Source organism: Pimephales promelas, chromosome 1 (assembly GCF_988280905.1).
Source record: "Pimephales promelas chromosome 1, fPimPro1.hap1.1, whole genome shotgun sequence".
Lineage (NCBI taxonomy): Eukaryota > Metazoa > Chordata > Actinopteri > Cypriniformes > Leuciscidae > Pimephales > Pimephales promelas.
The window spans coordinates 53,663,281-53,684,869 of NC_142769.1; the positions used below are offsets into that span (position 1 = coordinate 53,663,281).

The 21,589-nt window shown below is 44.2% G+C and overlaps 1 protein-coding gene across 11 annotated transcripts in view; it reads right to left on the minus strand.

Moving 5' to 3' along the window:
- The window catches only part of nrxn2b (neurexin 2b), a 334,333-nt gene that overhangs the window by 143,046 nt on the left and 169,698 nt on the right, over positions 1-21,589 (minus strand). For all 11 annotated transcript variants that reach the window (XM_089131837.1, XM_089131838.1, XM_089131833.1 and 8 more), the window contains one exon: positions 2,160-2,461. In XM_089131837.1, coding sequence (XP_088987963.1) covers positions 2,160-2,461 — 302 coding nt within the window. The remainder of the gene's footprint in view (positions 1-2,159; positions 2,462-21,589) is intronic.

Below are 21,589 nucleotides of genomic sequence, written 5' to 3' on the forward strand. Positions count from 1 at the left end.
GGATTCACAGAGCAGCCAATAGCAACAGGCATCACCACAGAGGACACGCCCCCCAGCCACAGCAGCCAATTACAATCGCTCTTATTACGGGTGACATGTCATTCGTTCCAATTACAATTACCAGAGCAGAGACGGAGTGAGCGAGGGAACGAAAGTGAAATCGATCGCATCTCTGAGACACTGTCTGACAATTACTGAAGCCATAGCGAACCATTCTTCTCGTTTATTCAATCTGTGTGTGTGTGTGTGTGTGTGTGTGTGTGTGTGTGTAAGGGTGTTTCTTCAACTATAACACACACGTTTACACCCCATTCTTTCATCCCAAGAGAATATCAATCCAAAGACGTTTTACCGAAATTTCGTCAAATTTTGTTCCAGATGAGTTTTTTAATGGCTTTTATATGATTCCAAAAGCAAACCTTCAATAAACACTAGAGCATCATTTTTATCACAAGCAACAGTTTTGCCCTGTTACAGTTTTATGATATGCAGCTACAAAACAATTCATGTAGAAATTTCACTCAGGAATTGCTAGTAAATTCCACAATTAATTATTGCAGAGAAACAGCAAGGAACACACTGAATTTCACATGACATTTTGGAGTAGAAACTGAAATATTGTTTTCTTGTAAAACATTCACCAATTATGTTTGTTTTCCCCTGATAACCAGTGCACTAAAGAGACGAGATGGAGACGACATATCTAGATAAATATCAGCCAAACGGAATATTTTTATTGTGTGCTCTTTCTAACTGAGCTGTAATTTGGTGGAAATATGCAGAAAATATTAAAGCATGATTTGAGGATTGCATTTAGGACACATCAAATCCTGAACAGAAAAAATGAAGTTTTTAAACGTCCAGTAGGTCAACAGCGTCCATATGAAGAAGCTGCACATATGATTCAGTGTGTGTGTGTGTGAGCCATCAGTGTGGAGGTGTGTTTGCTCTGCCATAATAAAACACATCTCGTTGTGTTGGCAGTGTTATAATGTGTTTAGTGCGGTTATTTGTTCATTTCTGTTCTTTGTCAGTCTAATCATTGAATCCTGGGTTCGATCCTGTGGAGCGAGTGGCGAGTTCGCCCCCTGAGGCCTGCAGACTTCATTAGCTGCGAGTCAATGTCAGATGGACAGCTCTTCTCTGAAGAACATTAAGTTAAGGTGCACATAATGAAGTCCTGAAGCTGAAGCACAGGTCTGAATCTGTCCGGATCCAGCGGAACGAGAACAAAACACACTGATCTCAGACCTGTCGGGAAGCACCGGGGGTTGTGGGCGTCGCTGGAAACGTCTACGGCCAATGATCATTCCCGGGGCGATCCCGCCCTCTCCCGTGTGATTCCCGACCTGGACCTGCTCTTCCTCAGTGTTTCAGAAAGCAAATCTTAATGTCTTCAGTCATTCGCTTCTTATTTTACTCTGTTTTTTTTTGTTCATATTTTGCATTTTTAGGGGATTTTATGATACTACGCTGTATTTACAATCCATTTATTGACTTTTTGAGCGTAGACCTGAAAATGATGATCTTAAACTGCGGAGAATCTGGAACGCTTTAGAGCGACAGACTGAAGACGACACTCGCTAGATTACTGCTGAAGAGAGAAACGTTTTAAAAATGAACTTACAGAATTTTACGTTAATTGTTATGAAAAATATTAATATTAATATCCCCAAAACATGTTTTACTGTAAAACTGTGAACAAAATCAATGCCATAAATCAATATAAGTGTGTGTTCCACCAGGGGGCGTCATATAGTGACGATTTTGCCAATGCGTATACATCCAACGCACACAGCAAACTTAAGCGTCTATATAACACGCTTTGGTTTAGGTCTGGGGTAGGGTTAGGGTTAGACCACTAGGAGGCGCCTTCTGGCCCATATATATCAGCAGATGTATACGCATTGGCAAAAGCGCCAGTATATGACGCCTTGGGATGAGAACGGGCTGTTTACGTGATCTCTCAGTAAAGGAGCGTTCAGTGAGCGTGTGTTCGGCTGCAGTTCCACACGCTTCCACTAGAGGAAACTCAGCACGTGCCTAACCCTTTACCAAGTTTGGTTTGGGTTTTAAATGAAGTGCTGAAACCCTGAGGAAGAGCGCTCTCAGTTACCGTGGCGATCTACAGCGTCTGTCGAGAGCGAGCTCGGTCTTACCTGGCGCAGGTTTCGCGTGACTTTGACATCGTGCCAAGCGTTGTCGTTGAACTTCCCGTTGACCGGCTCCACGAGGGCCTCGAAGGCTCCGGAGCCCAGGTTGATGACGAGCCACACGGCGCCGCTCTTCAGGGACAGGTTGACGTAATCCGCAGATTTCCCGGTGTGGAGCATCAGGCCGTTGCGCTGGAGCGTCCGGAAGGACAGCGTGATCTCGTCCGTGCTGCTCTGGATGGGGGTCATGGACAGATCGTAGCAGAAGAACTCGTTCCCCTTGAACGTGGCGACCGATTCCTCTTTCCCTGCGGAGAGACGGAGAGAACGTCAAACACACACCTGAGTGCCAGCACTGGAGTAAAACTACACCGGTGTGATGATGGGAAGTGCCTGACGGATCTCTTTAATGGTCCATATTGAACATTCGTTATTTCCAGACTCGCTTCTCCGGTACATGTATCTTACTTAATAATCTTTCTACATGTGTGCTGAATCGCAATGAGTTGTAAACATGTAAAACTAAAGCTCAAAGCAAATGTTCTGGTGGTATTCCCAACGCAGCGCTCTCACGGGACACACACACACTTCTCCAGAACACACAGTCCTGGAGATTACGGCATTCCCGTATTCGTGAGCGCTTTTAGCAAACGTGAGAATCCTCTAGAGAACGAGATGAACTGAAGTCTGCTGTAACCGCTTTCATCCGAAGTGACTTACATCCGTTCCTCCAGCGGGATCAGTTTACACGAATCTAAACTACAGGATCTTAACCACCAAACCACACGTTTATTAATGCTTCATCGGACTCGGGTTAAGATGTTCCCGCTCTGCTGGGGTTTAACATCTACATGGGCTTTCTGAAAACCCTGCGAATATTTGAATGCGTTTTTCAGGTTTATTCATTCACACACCCCGCAGTGTTTCCTTCAGATGTGGAGAACATCCTTACTAATATATGTTAGGAATACAGATGATGCCTGAAGCACTTCTAACACACACACACACAGTCACACATCTACAGATGACAATTGAGTCGTCAGTGTTGATTCAGTTCATCATGAAACGAGTCGTTATCGAGCTCAATGAACACAGATTTTTGCATGATTCCATAAATGTGAGAAAGAACAGACCAATCATGATTCAGTATGCAAATGAGGTATGAGTGGAGACCAATCAGGACACATCTGGTGAAGTGTGTGTGTGTGATCCGCGTGTAATGTCCCGCTGCACCTCTGTGTCTGGCCCGTGAGCTTTAACACAGCCTGATCCCCATCGCTCCTGCGAGTCGGTCGGGATAAACCTCCGCCTGTCTAAAGCTCTTCTTGTGAGATCTGGTGCTCCTCACACACATCTTCTTCCTCAGTATTTCCAGCACAAATATTCAAATGGGGTCATGAACTGGGAATTCATGAGGTTATAGTAAAAAATAACCGTACGTTTCAAAACTAAAAACTTCCTTGAAAAACAAAAACAGCTTTTATTGAAACCAGGGCCAGAAAACAACAGTGTGAGTGTCTCCGCAGTGTGTTATTTGTTTGTCTCCGGTGCATTTCACTGTGGATTATTTTATGATATGGATCCGCCAGCAACACCACCAACATGTCAGTAATCATGTTTATTCTAATGCCTGATCTGTGATCAGTGATCTATTCAAGTTCAAAATCGTTCAATACCGTTTATGCATCAGCAAATCAAGCCAGTGACTAAACCATCAACTTTCTCTTAGTAGGATGAAAATAATCATATTTAAACTGTGATTAAATTATAGACAGAAAGTGATCATCTGCTCAATGCTCATCACTGCAACCTTTCATGAGCTGTGATCGAAATAATGCTGTAATCTCACTTTCACAATTCAGAAATCTCCATAGCGGTAATGATAAACGCGTGCAAACAGTTTTTGAGAGAGTTCCACTTGTAATAGTAATTTCATATGCAAACATGTCAGCCAATCACAACGGTGGGCGTTTACACTGAAGACTCACAGCAGCCAATCACAACGGTGGGCGTTTACACTGAAGACTCACAGCAGCCAATCACAGCGATGGGAGTCTCACAAAGACACACCCCTTCAAACAGAGTGTTCCAATCAGAGGCTAAAATCAGGCTAGAAGAAAAAAAGAATGTAAAAATCGCACTAACATTATAAGGGCACCGCAGGAAACATTATACATTGATGAAACACTCAAATTCATGACCCTTTAAACATCCGTAAATCGAGATATATATACAGGAGAAGCAAAGCGGCTGAAGAGATGGAGAGACTTTAATGTCAGGATCTTTAACGGGAAGCTCCCGTGTTCTCCGTCTCTGAACTCAGGCTGAGGGGGCGGACCTGCACTCGATGCTCTAATGTGATTGGCTGGAGCGCTGAGGCCTCCGTGATGTGATTGGGTGACTGCTGTGTCATTACCGTGGCTGATATCCCATCTATGGCTGCTAATTAAACCAAAATAATTACTGCAGTGATGATGTCATGCACAGCTGAAGCACTCGGTGTGTGGGAAACGCAGTTCTGCAGCCAGAACAACAACAACAACAACATGTGTTGATGAAACGCAATGCTTATTTTGCATGATTAATCCAACGCGTCTATAAATGCCGGAGCTTTTGTCAGTCTGGTAGAAGAATGAGTAAAGAGAGATGTTAAATCAGTGTTTCAGTCAGCGCACTGGAAGTGGAAGAACGAGTTGAGCGCACTGCATTGTGGGACACATTATTCAGTATTCAATGTGTTCACCTCACAAACACACTCACACAGACACACACACACACTGTCACAAAAGCAGAAGAGCATGTAGGATTAGACACTAAACATACAGACAACTCCAATCTTCAACCAGAGGAACTGGATAAATGTAGTCAATGTTCTGATCCAATCTGACCTCAGACCTGCTCCCGATCATAATCACACTGTTCACTGATTGGCCGGAGGAGAACTGAGGCCGAGTCTGGGTTCTGCAGAGGGTCAACATCTTCTGACAACAGAGGACAAAGATCCAGCTAACAGAAGAGCTGAATTCATCCAGTTCAGTTTCACACAAACCCACATTAAAAACATTATATACATGTTCAACCAAAGTTGGCATGAGTTGCTTTTCACTCTGAATGTTGCTGTTTTTGAGAGATGATCTCTGTATTCATAGAGCGGTCTCATAAGCACATGTGAGCGAATGGCCCGCACTGGAAGACGTACACTGTGGTCATGTGTGTGTTTGTCCCGCATGTACTGTAGGATATCCCTGAGATATTTCTGAGCTCTGCTGGACAACGCCGTGTGCGGTTTGTTTAACAACGACGACAGCTTTTCAATTTTACCCCTCACTGAGCAAAACACCCGCACAGCGAAGACTAATGCCACGGTACTTCTGTTGAGTCCGTCTTTATGCATGTGTGTGTGTGTGTGTGTGTGCGTACGTGTCCATGCATCTTACTGAACGATTATTACAGCAAAATACAGAACCAGGGTTGATGACTCACGAGAGAGAAAAGCAATAATGTGAGATATCGTCAAACGTACTGTGAACGTCGAGCTTCGCTTCAGTGGAGACGTCGCCTTCGTAGGGAGCAGCCTATGTAGGAGCCTTACGACCGAGCTGAGGTGATCATAAAGGGTTACAGTACACACACACACACACACACACGTCTGGTTTACACACTCCATAGACGTAATGGTTTTTATACTGTGTAAACTATATATTTTATCCCCTTACACCATCCCTATCAAACACACACACACACACACACACACACACACACAGCATGATATGAAATTTGATGAACTTTTTAGATCAGTTTTTCCTCACTCTAATGGTGAATCAAATATGAAGCAAAACAAAAGGCAGTGTTTGATGTGACGCTTTGCTGTCAGAAGGTCTGAGGAGAGCTGGTGTGTGTCTCGCGTCATGATCCTCCTTCATCTCCGCAGATACGCAGCAGAACTGAAAGCTGGATCCCCGGAGCAGAACCGACAGCGCTGTCAACAACACGTGTACTTTCAGCTGAGACGCGACGCCGCTGGTCAATACGAGCGCTGCTACACACTCACTATCAGACGCTCTCCTGCTTTCTAATGGATAATTAACGCTTATTGGCTTCTTTTAAATACCGCCCGACCTCTTCAGGAGCAATTTAAGGGGAATCTGTTTTTAATGAGACTGTGAGCAGTTTAATGCCGCCAGTGAGAGCCGGACACTAGTGAGGACCAGCTGAGTCCTGCAGAGTTAAACAGGTCAAGGGTCTCGTTGGTTTATTGTTGATCTGTCTATTGTGTTTTATGTGTGTGTGGTGTATCACGGGTGTTTCCGGCGCTCAGACGGACGAGTGTAAATCTGGCAACGGAATTGATTCATGAAGAGATGCTGTAAAGCAGTGGAAAACTGAACTGTTGTCCTGAGTAGAGGAACATGACGGATTAAAGTGAGCGGGACTCAAAACAACAGCTGAAAAGAAAATAATATAAACTCAATGTTCAGCTCCTATTTAACTACCGTCATTACAGCAGACGGGACACTAGAGGGAGAGAGAGAGAGAGAGAGAGAGAGAGGGTTGGTGGACCTCAGTCACAATATTCCTCATTATAATAATTAATGAGCACAATAAAGGGGCGGGGCCTGCTTGAGTTAGTTAGTAGTGTGTTAAACTGGCGGTTATGGAAAGGGGCGGGGCATTTCCCAAACACACTCGAAACGCTCGACCAATCGAAACACACCGCTCCAGCCGGCCAATCAGAGCACAGTGTGCTTTTCAGGAGGAGGGGCTTCATAGAGACAGGAAGTAAACAGAGCGTTACTGACAGACTGGGAAGAGAGGAGCCGCAACAATGGAGAATATGAGGAAAATAATCAACATTCAGGTGTTTGTGCTGGAAAACAAGACACTGAGGAACAAAATCATATTTTGCAGTGAATGAACTGGACTTGATGTAATGTGTGTGTGACAGCATGTGCTGCAGTAGCTGTGTCTCTTCTTCTCCAGTGTGTGTGTGTGTGTGTGTGTGTGTGTGTGTGTAGGGTTGGTGTGTCTCTTCTTCTCCAGTGTGTGTGTGTGTGTGTGTGTGTGTGTGTGTGTGTGTGTGTGTGTAGGGTTGGTGTGTCTCTTCTTCTCCAGTGTGTGTGTGTGTGTGTGTGTGTGTGTAGGGTTGGTGTGTCTCTTCTTCTCCAGTGTGTGTGTGTGTGTGTGTGTGTGTGTGTGTGTGTGTGTGTGTGTAGGGTTGGTGTGTCTCTTCTTCTCCAGTGTGTGTGTGTGTGTGTGTGTGTGTAGGATTGGTGTGTCTCTTCTTCTCCAGTGTGTGTGTGTGTGTGTGTGTGTGTGTGTGTAGGGTTGGTGTGTCTCTTCTTCTCCAGTGTGTGTTTGAGTGTGTGTGTGTGTGTGTGTGTGTGTGTGTGTGTGTAGGGTTGGTGTGTCTCTTCTTCTCCAGTGTGTGTTTGACACCTGCAGTCTGAGCTGATGGAGGAATATGAACTCTAACGACCTCCGAGAGAATCGTCAAGGCATAAAGCCACAATCCCACGGCACACACACACACACACACACACACACACTGAGACATCCATCATCCGTCAGTGCTGGGCCTTGAGCGGGAGGAGCTCGTAAATCCAACGCTAATCTGAGAACGCCTGCGATCGAGCGTAATTACAGCTGAGAGGCGACATTGATGTGACCTCCACTGCACACACACACACACACACACACACACACACACACACACGCACACACACACACACACGCACACACACACGCACACACACACACTCCCACACAAAAACACACTAAAATTAGGCTAGATGACTGTAATGCTCTACTGGGTGGTTGTCCTGCACGCTTAATAAACAAACTCCAGCTCGTCCAAAACGCAGCCGCTCCAGATCTTACCAGAACCAGGAAGATTGACCATATTAGCCCGGTTCTGTCAACCCTGCATTGGCTGCCTATTAAACATCGGATACATTTTATAATATTGCTGATTACTTATAAAGCACTGAATGGTTTATCTCCAGTACTTGAGCGAGCTCTTAACGCATTATAGTCCTTCACGTCTATTGCGATCTCCAAACTCCGGCCAGTTGATAATACCGAGAATATCAAAATCGATCCTTTTCCTATTTAGCACCAAAACTCTGGAACAATCTTCCTAACATTCTCCGGGAAGCAGACACACTCTGGCAGTCCAAATCTAGACTAAAAACACATCTCTCTAATCTAGCACACACACTATAGACTTCCTAAATTCAGAATTAGGCTGCATAGATTAGATCAGCTGGAAGATCGCTCACACACACACACACACACACACACACACAGTTTGTGTGCAGTGTGAATGTTTCTCAGTATTAGAGGTCACGCCGGATCTTCTGTGCTGCTGTCGCCTCGAATCAAACTCCCGACTTTCTCCAGAACGCTGACAAAATTGAAATGTCATGTGTTGAACTCTATCTGAATTCATTCTGACATCTCTAAAATGAGCATTTCTTTCTTTTTCTCCACATGTTTTATTTACTGATGTGCAGAAATACACAAATCAACAACTCGTCCAGCTGAGTTTCTCCATCCATTCTCATCCAAAACAACACACACACACACACACACACACACACACACACACACACCCGCTGAAATAAACTGAGAAATGCAGTGTCCGGCTCTAATGACCCGTCAGTCCCTCACACATCAGCAGCGTCTCATCTCACGTCATGTTTGTCTTTGCATGTTGCAGATTTCTGTTCCTTCGTCATGTCCTTCCACCGCCATCACTCGACCTCCATGAATATTTCAGAGGTGTTTGTAAATGGCTTATCAAATATTTATCCAGTGTATCAGTGTGTGTGTGTGTGTGTGTGTGACAGATGCCTGGTCCCCCGTCACTCGCTCTCATTCCCTCAGAGTCCAGCATGACGGATGACCGGCTCTTCACATCATCTATGCCTCTCTCTCTCTCTCTCTCTCTCTCTCTCTCAGCTGTGTTTAGCAGTGAAACACCCGTCTTGTTTCCTCCAGTTCTGTTGTTCTGTTTCCTTTCTCTTCTACATAACTAGTTGTCATCGTTCTGTTTGTGATCTCTCTTCACTGTGTGCTGTCTAATCCCTACTATTACTAACACACATGAATCAAATGTCACACGTCGGAGGCGGTGTAATCCTAACAACCTGCGTACCGTTGCGATGTCTCCTACTGCTTTATTCTCTTTTCTTCTCCGTCTCTGGAACTGCCAGTCCGCTGTAGACAAAACCGGTTTCATGACATCTATTTCTAGTCATTCAGGACTATTGGCCCTGACTCAGACCTGGATAGGACACCGGATCTCCACTCACTTCACTTTCTCAAAACACTTAAATTTGATCCTTTACCATCTCTGTTACCATCACTAGTCCTATTAAAATCCCTTTTGTGTTTGTATATGGTCCCCCACGACCTGCCGAACTCCGTGGCCATTCTCATGAAACGGCTGAAGAACAGCAACACTTGATCCATTAATACTAACACTGTATTTTCTCTTCTATATCTATTTAAAAAAAAGACTAAACTGGAAAGGGTCATAGCACTGTGAAGCTGCTTTCATGCAATCTATATTATGAAAAGCGCTACTTCCATATTGTTGTCCTATTGTTAGTTTAACTGCTTCTGTTGCTCTCTTTGAATAAAAGCGTCATGCACACTGTACACATACACTATATGACGTGAAACAGTATAATGCACAGAACTCATGAAGGGGTTGCTCTTCATCATCCGAGCTGATTTCTCTGGCTCCTCATAGGAAGCATGTCTGATAGCTGATGACTCCTCAACGCCTCTGCTAATGGAGACGGACTTGATAAACGCTGTAATTCATCATCATCAATTTCCGTGCTAGCGCTACACGGATTAATCGGGTGCTGCTAGCATGGGGCCTGTCCTAAATGATTAATGCTCATAAACAACACTACATCAACATTAATGCTGATTGCTGATCAGTTCAGATGGCTGGCGTTTCCCCTGATAGAAACGCGCGTGATGGGTGAAGCTGCAAACCTCACGCTGTGCTCTTAGCCGAGCATTAGCCGAGCACACACACACACACACACACACACACTGAAGCCGCGATCCCCACACTGAGCACTTAGCCGAGCGTTAGTGGCCCGCAGCAGAGGAGCAGCGCGTGGGGAGCTAATGAGACGCTCTCAGGCTCAAATGCAAATGAGCGTCTATGTGGAGGTATTGAACAGGACTAATTCAAACGAGCAGCGCAGGTTCTGCTAAAGGTATCGATTAGTCGTGCGTCCAGACTGAGCGCTGTGAGGAGAAGCAGATGCAGACGCAGCAGATTCAGCCCTGAGAAGATCCACTCACCATTAAACATTAATCCATAGCCGGGCTAACCTTAGACACGCTGACAGAAACTAATTACACACACAAAGACGAAAGAAACGCAGAAAGAAACGCAGAAAGAAAGAAAGAAACGCAGAAAGAAACGCAGAAAGAAAGAAAGAAAGAAAGAAAGAAAGAAAGAAAGAAAGAAAGAAAGAAAGAAAGAAAGAAAGAAAGAAAGAAAGAAAGAAAGAATCCAGATTACAAGTGATCATTTTAACAATCACATGATTGTTGTCACATGATCAACGGCACACATTTGATTGGTCATACACAACAGAACAAGATTTAAATGATTTTCCCTGATGTGAACTCTTAGACTTTAGATGTGTAGTTGTTATTATGTTAGCGTCACTGATATGCTGTTAAAGGTTTTGTTAATATTTTGAAGGCAAACTTCCTCAGCTTTAGCAGTAACACGAGCACATCAGATCTGAGATCAGGCCAGCGGTTCAGACATCTCTGTCTGTTTCTACAGAAATTTCCCCTCACAGGAATATCAGGCAGAATTCAAACGAGATGAAAGGAGGTGTGTGGTGTGTGTGTGTGTGTGTGTGCTCTTCAGAGAATGACAGACAGACAGACGGACGGAGGTGAACAGTCGGATCAAACCGACACAACTCTTTCACAGCTTACAGAAGCAGCTCATTAACACTGTGACCAGCAGAACGGCCCGATTCATCAGTGTCGACTCTAAAGCAGTGTGTGTTCCACAGGGAGAACGAGGCCTACATTCAGTGTCGGACGCCCTTCCCAGGAACACACATCCCTGCCGGAGAGATGCTGGAAATATGACCTCATTAATACTGCAGAGGAACACTGAACACATCACAGCACACATAACCTTCACATGCTGCTCAATCAGAACCAGAACCAGGTCAGAACCAGAGTCAGAACCAGAACAAGAACTAGAACCAGGTCAGAACTAGAGCCAGAACTAGAACCAAAACCAGGCCAGAACCAGAATCAGAACCAGTACTAGAACCAGGTCAGAACCAGGTCAGACCCAGAGCCAGAGACAGAACCAGGTCAGAACCAGAGACAGAATCAGAATCAGAACCAGTACTAGAACCAGGTCAGAACCAGGTCAGACCCAGAGCCAGAGCCAGAAACAGAACCAGGTCAGAACCAGAGACAGAACCAGAACTAGAACCAGGTCAGAACCAGAAAAAATAACTAGAACCAGGTCAGAACCAGAGCCAGAACCAGGCCAGAACCAGTCAAAAACAAGTCAAAACCAGAATCATGGTCTGAACACACACACTCACTCAGACACACACACACACACACGCAGCATCTTGAGTGTCAAGACGTCACACATTTCTTCCATTTCTGTCTTTGCTCTGTGTTTTCTGTTCTCTGTGACAGTGTATAAATGATGCAAACCCATGAAAGCGTGTCTATCTCTACAGGGAAAACATCATTGTCTTGTTCTACACACATTTATGTGCAAGTGGCTGAAAGGATGATCAGGAGACGAGGGATATCTGTTACACAGCTTCACAGCTGGGGCCGACACACCAGGGACTGACTCACCAACACTGGGGCCAACATCAACACTGGGGACGACATCAACACTGGGGACGACACACCAGGGACTGACTCACCAACACTGGGGACGACATCAACACTGGGGCCGACACACCAGGGGCTGACTCACCTACAATGGGGACGACTAACCAACATTGAGGCCAACACCAACACTGGGGCCAACACCAACACAGGGGACGACATCAACACTGGGGCCAACACCAATACTGGGGCCAACACCAACACTGGGGCCGACTAACCAACACTGGGGCTGACACACCGGGGCCCAACATCAACACTGGGGCCAACACACCAGGTACTGACTCACCAACACTGGGGCCGACTAACCAACATTGGGGTAGACACACCAACATTGGGACACACCAACACTGGGGCCGACACACCAACACTGGGGCTGACTCACCTACACTGGGGCTGACTCACCAACACTGGGGCTGACTCACCAACACTGGGGCTGACTCACCAACACTGGGGCTGACTCACCAACACTGGGGCCAACATCAACACTGGGGCCAACACACCAGGGACTGACTCACCAACACTGGGGCCAACATCAACACTGGGGCCAACACACCAGGGACTGACTCACCAACACTGGGGCCAACATCAACACTGGGGCCAACACACCAGGGACTGACTCACCAACACTGGGGCCAACATCAACACTGGGGCCGACATCAACACTGGGGCCAACATCAACACTGGGGCCAACATCAACACTGGGGCCAACATCAACACTGGGGACGACATCAACACTGGGGACGACATCAACACTGGGGCTGACATACCAGGGACTGACTCACCTACACTGGGGACGACTAACCAACATTGGGGCCGACACATCAACACTGGGGCCGACACACCAACACAGGGGCTGACACACCAACACTGGGGCTGACATCAACACTGGGGCCAACACCAACACTGGGGGCCGACACACCAACACTGGGGCTGACATCAACACTGGGGCCAACACCAACACTGGGGGCCGACACACCAACACTGGGGCTGACATCAACACTGGGGCCAACACCAACACTGGGGGCCGACACACCAACACTGGGGCCGACACACCAACACAGGGGCCAACACACCAGGGGCTGACTCACCTACACTGGGGACGACTAACCAACATTGGGGCCAACACACCAACACAGGGGCTGACACACCAACACTGGGGCTGACATCAACACTGGGGCCAACACCAACACTGGGGGCCGACACACCAACACTGGGGCTGACACACCAACACTGGGGCCAACACCAATACTGGGGCCAACACCAACACTGGGGGCCGACACACCAACACTTGGGCTGACATCAACACTGGGGCCAACACACCAACACTGGGGCCAACACACCAACACTGGGGCTGACATCAACACCGGGGCCAACACACCAGGGGCTGACTCACCTACACTGGGGACGACACACCAACATTGGGGCCAACACATCAACACTGGGGCCGACACACCAACACTGGGGCCGACACACTAACACATAAAATACATCGGTGAAATCTACTGTAAAAAACACAGCTGTGGTTGCCAGATGGGTCAAGAAACATTGCTTGAGCAGAAACATTCAGATTCGGTGCAGAGTTCAAGTTATAAACTAATGATATTAGAGCAGAGTTGAGAGGAGAAACATTGTGCCATGAATGAACGAGTTATAGAAGGCTTTAAGCCCGCAAATCAACAACATAATGTACTAACACTAACTGTAACTGTGGTATTGCGACAGAAATACTCAAACGCTTACGAGTACTACACATCTCTTTCCAGCACTTCAAATCTATAATATCATGTTATTTTTTATTGTGATGACCAAAAACATTGTTCATCCCTCAAAGACTGTCCCCATTTATAAAAGTAAAGATTCAAGATGTAGGAAATCTCACACTTATTGATAAAAATAAACCGTTTGTTCTGCTGTACACGAGACCCCTGCAGTGGTGGCTCAAACCAAGGGATTCTCCCCGAGGGGGAAACACAATTCACATAATTCAATTCAAATCAAGATTATAATAAATTATAATCAAGGTCATGCAGCGATGCCTACGTGCCTTAATTATGTGGGGAAAAAAACCTTGGTTTGTTTCCCGAGGCCCCGGGCTGGGGGGGTACTTGTTTTCGCATAACGGGAACGACGGATGCTTCTCTTTACGGGTCGGGGGCGATCAGGAGAGGTCGCTCGGCTCAGGGTCTGTGGCGGCACCATCACCTCGAGTTTCTAGATCTCAAACACTTCCTCCCAGACCTGAGAGGCCATCATGTGCTTGTTGGAACAGAAAACACATCGGAGGTCTCTACAGAAACCATGACGAGACGGGCCGAGACCCGGGGAATGGAGACTTCTGTGGGAGAGATTCGGTCAAGCGGAGTGAGTCTGTTTGCATCTCGACACATTGTGTTCTGTGGTTCTGCCTCATGACAGGCTATGACAGACATGGCCGAGGCTATGCCGGGAGATCTGTAGAGGGTTCGCCCATGATGTCATTGATTTCACACGTAATCCCGCAGAGGCGTTCCCACAGCGTCTCGTTCCCTCTTTAGGGAACCAGAGTAACATACATAACCTGAGGCGTTTCCTGCATTATTGAAGTGTTGTGTTAAATTGGAAAACTTACAGGTTGTTCTGTAAATATGTTTACATTTTTACTGTACTTCTCTATGATTGTTCAAGCATTCAGTGCAGCCAGTTTTTTTTTCTTCTAAAAAACGACAAGATTATTTGCAGTGTGTTATTAATACACGTGCTTCATAAATAGGTAAACGCGTGTCTGATGGCTTTAGCTTCATGATGAGACAGAAGCACAGAAGTCTCTCGGGTCGCCCGTTAAACGAGACTAATTCCAGATTCTGGCCGTTCACCATTAGAGGAGAGTTTGTTTCTCATCTGTCCGAGCGTATCATCTTTCCCATTACCCTGGTCCTCTGCCATCCTCAACTCCCCAAACAATTAGAGCTGCCCGACAGATCTCGCCTTCGATTTCCAATACTGCAGCGCTGCAGCGAACCGGGCTCGGGTTTCCAGTGGAGCCGGCCGGCAGGAGCGAGGGTCGCCTTACTGGAATCCAGAGAAACCCTTCACACTCCTCGCAATCCCAGCTCTGGACAACTAGAGGAGGTTCTGCTGCAGTGTAGAAGATACGAGAGGAAACACCCGCCTGTGCAAGTGCATCAGATGGACATTCAACACACACTCACACACACACACACATTCTATCATTCCGCCCGTCCATCTGTGTTGTGTGAAGATGACATTAGCACAATTGGATATCTCAAGAGAGAGACACAATACTCCTGTCTTAAACTGTGTGTGTGTGTGTGTGTGTGTGTGTGTGAGAGAGAGAGAGAGAGAGAGAGAGAACTCTCCTCTTGAGGACGATCCTCTGAACTAAATCGAGTTAATCTCTAATTCACCCACCCATGACGGCAAAACAGAAAATCCTCGAGAGGACTTGACTCAGCAGGAGGAGTGTGTGTGTGTGTGTGTGTGTGTGTGTGTGTGTTTACGATCTCACGGAAAGCCCAGAGGACATGAATTATGCGGCGTGTCTAACATCAGTACAGATCGCTCTGGACAAACATCAGACGACATTCTCTCAACCAAAAACTACAAGGTCACAATTTGTCAGATAAAAGCATCCTCAAAGAGTGTGTGTGTGTGTGTGTGTGTGTGTGAGGAACTCCTCAGCCTTCATCAGAGCGATCACACTCGCAGGGTTGAGAACTGTCTAAGAGCCGAAATATCCCTCTGTCTCTCTCTGGCGTGTGCTCGAGGCCTGCGGCGGATCAACACGTTACACAACATCATCTCCAAGCCCAAACAGAGCGAGCGAAGGAGCTACTTCTGCTCACACACACACACACACACACACAGCGCTCGGATGAGGATTGATTTCTCAGTCTGACGTTTTAATGTCTCGCACTGATGAGGGGAGTCTGAAGGTTTGTCTGTGGATCTCCGTATTCAGCTCCACCACCCCTGCTTCACTCACTGTAGTGTGCTGTCTACATAGGGAACATCTTAGAATGATCATTCTGTACGGCTGTCCTCAAATAAAGAGTTTTATAGATCAGTAGTAATTATCCTGTGTTTATATTAATAAGCCATACATCTTTAATTGCTCACACACACACACACACACACACTGCGCTCCAGCAAGCGTAAGTTTGAGCACGCCGCAGAGTTTGAGTGAAATTTTTCATCTTTCTGTGCAGTGTTCATGATTGGGTAATCTTTTTGATTTTTTAAAAATGAGTTTTTTGTCCCTGGGAGAAGATTTCTCTTTTCAATTGTTCATTTTTGGGCCAAAGTACTCATTTCAAAAGAAAAATGTATCTGTTTTAATTAATTTTTTATCTGGCACTGCAAAATTGGCTATTTGGAAGACAATAAAAAACTGTAGGGGCAAAGGTCAGTAAGCGGTGTGCCGATGTTTCTATGTTTGAGGGTGGAGTATGCATACTACAAGCTGGTGGAATCTCTAACAACGTTTATAGGATTATGGGGAATACATGAAGTATTATGGACATTTTGAGGTTTAAAAAAAGGAAAGGAAAAAAAGAAGGAAAGAAAAAAAAATAATTACATGTACTTAGTGTAAACAAAATGTAAATCTTTTGTAATAGTATTTTGATTGTAATAATAAAGGTCAACTTAATTCTCTCTCTCTCTCTCTCTCTCTCTCTCTCTCTCTCTCTCTCTCTCTCTCTCTCTCTCTCTCTCTCTCTCTCTCTCTCTCTCTCTCTCTCTCTCTCTCTCTCTCTCTCTCTCTCTCTCTCTCTCTCTCTCTCTCTCTCTCTCTCTCTCTCTCTCTCTCTCTGCGCATGTGCGGGCGTTTGTTGAGCGGAGTGAGTGGTGTGGTGAGTGAGTGGTCTTTTTTTGTGCCCATTGTGGCTTTAAAAGATTTTCCCCCCTCTTACTTTTTTGTGTTTTTTGTTTGTTTTGTTTGTTTATTTGTTGTGAAGTATTGAGTGCCTGTCTTATCCAGTGTTTTGCACTGGGAAGCATGGCAACTCAAAGTGTACTTGATTCACTCACGCGGCGCCACGGTGTGAAGGTGGCTGCGGGGAGTGTGGAGGAGTGTAGTGTTGCGGTCGGTGATGTTGTTGGTCATGAATGTGTGTTAGCGGCGTCTAAGATGAATAACTCAATTGTACTGTTTTTGAATACAGTCGAGAAAGCGAATGAAGTTGTTGATAAGGGAATAAACATCCGTGGGTTATTTACTCCAGTACTACCTCTTTCTACTCCCGCTAAAAAGGTCACCATTTCAAATGTACCTCCCTTTATTAAAGACGAGATGTTGATGAAGGAATTGTCACGCTTTGGCAAACTGATTGCTCCTATAAAAAAGATCGCTATAGGATGTAAATCGGGGTTGGTGAAACATGTAGTGTCGTTCAGGCGTTTCACGTTTATGATTCTGAACGGAAATAGAACTGATCTCGATGTAAACTTTAAATTTAAAGTGGATGATTTTGATTACACCGTTTTTGTAACTACTGACACGATGAGGTGTTTTGGTTGCGGAAAGTCTGGTCATTTGATCCGTGCGTGCCCGGAAAACAGCGCTCAGGGCAGTGAGCAGAATGATGCCGTACAAGGTAACGCGGCGCAGAGTAAAGACGGAGAAGTCGCCAGTACTTCCAACGCACCGAATTCTAGTGGCCCAAAAGAAGTGCCTGTAGAAAAAAATGTTGAATCTGATCTAACAAGAGAAAGTATTGAAATTGATGAAAGAAATGCCGAAATTTCTGAAATTGTAAACTGTGAGAGTGTTGAAAGCAACAATGAAGAAGCTCTTGATAATACACAAATGAGCTTAAATCAGTTTTCTGATACTGAGTCACAAGTCGAGAGTGTATTTCAAAATGAGGACACTTTAATGGATATGGATCAGGTTGTTTTTAAAACACCTCTGAAGAGGAAGAAAAATGACAAGAGCATGGTGTTGAAACAGGCTAGAAAGAACCAAGAAGGGAATAAAGTGGATAATGAAAGCAGTGAGGGTGAGTGTTCTGACTCTAGTGGCTCCGTTTGTTCACAATCCAGTTGGTCATGTATTGAATATGGAGTGGATGAGATTAAGAAATTCTTGAAAGTGACCAAAAATATGAGAGGAGTGAAAGTTGAGGAATATTTTCCAGATCTCAGGAGACTTCTGGAAAATATTAGGAGTTTAATGAGTGAAGGAAGATTTACAGATAAAGAAGTATACCGTTTGAAAAAAATTGTCACAAAAATTCAACTCCAATTGAACAATGATGATGAAATGGTTTAGTATTTATGCCCTTACTGGATGTATTGCTCTCTGTGCTGTAGTTTCTCTTTCATTTTTAACTATGAGTGACATTCGCATTGCATCTCTAAATGTGAATGGGGCTAGAGATTGCAGAAAGAGAGCGCAGATTTATGAAGTAGCAAACCAGAATAAAATTGATGTCCTGTTTTTACAGGAGACACATAGTGATGTGGAAATTGCTGTTGAATGGGCTAAGGAATGGGGTGGTCTTCTTTTTCTGAGCCACAATACTTCACTCAGTGGAGGAGTTGCAGTTTTGTTTAATAAAAATTTTGCTCCCTCATCTTGTTCAGTAGAGGAGATTGTAAAAGGTAGATTGTTAAAGATAAAAGCTCATTTTGAAGATCATGTTTTTGTTTTTATTTGTGTATATGCACCAACCTCACAGATAGGAAGAATGTTGTTTTTAGATCAATTGAATACAGTAATAGAACAATGTGACAATGAAGTTTTTTTGGTTGTGGGAGGAGACTTTAATTGTGTCGAGAGAAATATAGATAGGAATCATGTAGAACCACATATGGCTTCACGCCGAAAACTGATAGAAATGATAGAAGAGAATGAGCTTGGTGATGTATGGAGAAATTTTAATCGTGATGTTAAACAATACACATGGACGCATGCGCGTGAAAATGTGTTGTCAATGGCACGATTGGACAGGTTTTATGTCTTCAAGCATCATCTTAGTTTTTTTGTAAATAGCTCAATTCTTCCTGTAGGTTTCTCTGATCACAGTTTGGTTGTGTGTAGAATGATTGTTAGGTCTGTTAAATTAAGTAGTTCTTATTGGCATTTTAATGTGACTTTGCTGTCATGTTTTTAGGTTTTATTGGGAGTCTTTTAAAGAACAAAAAGATCAATTTTCCTCTTTACAGGAATGGTGGGATATTGGGAAAGTAAACATTAAGCAACTATGTCAACAATATACTCTAAATGTCACAAGATTTTTAACTCAGTCTATAAAGAAGTTGGAAGAAGAAATTAAAGAAATTGAAGTTTTAATCCAAGAAACAGGAAATCAAGACCATTTAGATTCTCTTTTTATGAAAAAATCTGCATTGTCTGAATTCTATAAAAGAAAGGCACAAGGGGCATTGGTCAGATCACGCTTCCAGGACGTAGAGCAGATGGATGTTCCATCAAAGTTTTTTTTCGGATTGGAAAAAAAGAACGGTCAAAGACGTTATATTCAGAATTTAAGGTCTGAAGCTGGGGTTCTGTTATCAGACCCAGTCGAAATGAGAGAAAGAGCTGTTACATTTTATACAAATCTTTATAGTTCTGATATTAGGAAAGATCAAGATGTTGATGGTTGCTTTTTTGAAGATCTGCCAAAATTGTCAGAAAGTGCCAATGAAAAACTTGGTGAACGTATAACTTTAAATGAACTGTATGAAGCTCTCCAGAGTACGCAAAATGGGAAAGTTCCAGGGATAGATGGGATTCCTTTTGAATTCTATAAAGCATACTGGGACATTATAGGAGAAGACTTGCTTGCAGTTCTCAGTGATAGTTTGCTCTGTGGTTTTTTACCACGTAGTAGTCGGAGAGCAGTTCTTACACTCCTCCCAAAGAAAGGAGATTTGAGTGATATTAAAAATTGGAGAGTGGAGACCAGTGTCTTTACTGTGCTCTGACTATAAAATTCTGTCTAAAGTATTGGCGATTAGATTAGGGAAAGTTTTAGATGATATAATTAGTCCTGACCAATCCTATTGTGTGCCTGGAAGATCTATATTTGATAACATTTTTTTAATCCGAGATTTGATGGATCTTTCAAAGATTTGTGGTGTGAATTTTGGCTTGATTTCCATTGATCAGGAAAAGGCATTTGACCGTGTAGAGCATGATTATTTATGGAAGACTCTAGATGCCTTTGGTTTTAATTTGGTTTTTAAAGATTATATTAAAGTATTATATAATGACATTGAGAGTATGTTGAAATTTAATGGTGGCTTGTGTTTTCCTTTTAAAGTTCAGCGTGGAGTGAGGCAAGGATGTTCATTATCAGGCATGCTCTATACATTAGCAATAGAACCACTTTTGCAAAGATTGAGAAGGGTTTTAAATGGCCTCACGTTAATGAATTGTGAAAGTTCTTTTGTTTTATCAGCTTATGCTGATGATGTTGTTGTAATTGTAAAAGAACAAAATGATGTAAACCTTTTAATGGAAACTTTGGATGAGTTTGAAATGGTATCAGCTGCAAAAGTGAATTGGTCAAAGAGTGAGGCTGTTTTGGTGGGAGAGCGGATAACAGTGCCCCCCAAACTCCCTGGTGGTCTGACATGGAAGAAAGATGGGATAAAGTATTTGGGAGTTTATTTGGGGGATGAGTCTTTTCAATTAAAAAATTGGGAAGGGATGATTGAGAAAATAAAGGGCCGCTTGGACAAATGGAAGTGGATTAAGAAAATATTGTCCTATAGGGGTCGAACCCTTATTATTAATAACCTTGTTGCTTCATCTCTTTGGCATCGACTGATTTGTGTTGACCCACCACTACTTTTTCTTGCTAAGATACAATCGATGTTGATAGACTTCTTCTGGGATAAGATGCACTGGGTGATTCATAACATCTTGTACTTGCCAAAGGAAGAAGGTGGTCAAGGGCTTGTGCACCTACAAAGTCGGACAACAGCATTTCGTGCACAGTTCATACAACGTTTCCTGACAGGCCCAGAGTCTGTAAGTTGGAGACCAGTGGCAAGTGCTATCTTAAAAACTGCTGCAGGGCTAACTCTGGACAAATCTTTATTTTTATTGGATCCAAAAACTTTAAATGTGGAGAAATTCCCAGTTTTTTATCGAAATCTTTTTAAAGTATGGAGTCTTTTCAAACTCCAAAGGATAAACAATCCCACATCATTGTATTGGCTTTTGGAAGAGCCTTTGCTTTATGGTGCAAGACTGGACATTACTAATGCATCAGTGTCACTGACAGAAGCCTTTGTAAAGGCTAAATTGGTGACTCTTCGTCAGTTGATGAGTCTGGCAGGACCAGATTTTATTGAAGTGGATGCAGTGGCAACACAACTGGGGATTAGATCCACTCGAGTGGTTGAAAAACTATTAAGAAAGATACAGACTATCCTTACAGTGGAAGAGACTGAGCTACTCAAGAAACATTGTGAGGGAGAAATTACTCCTGATGATAAAGACTGTTTTCCAAGTTTGATGGTTTCGCCTAATTTAGAGGAGCAAGGTGGAATTTTCCTGGAATCTG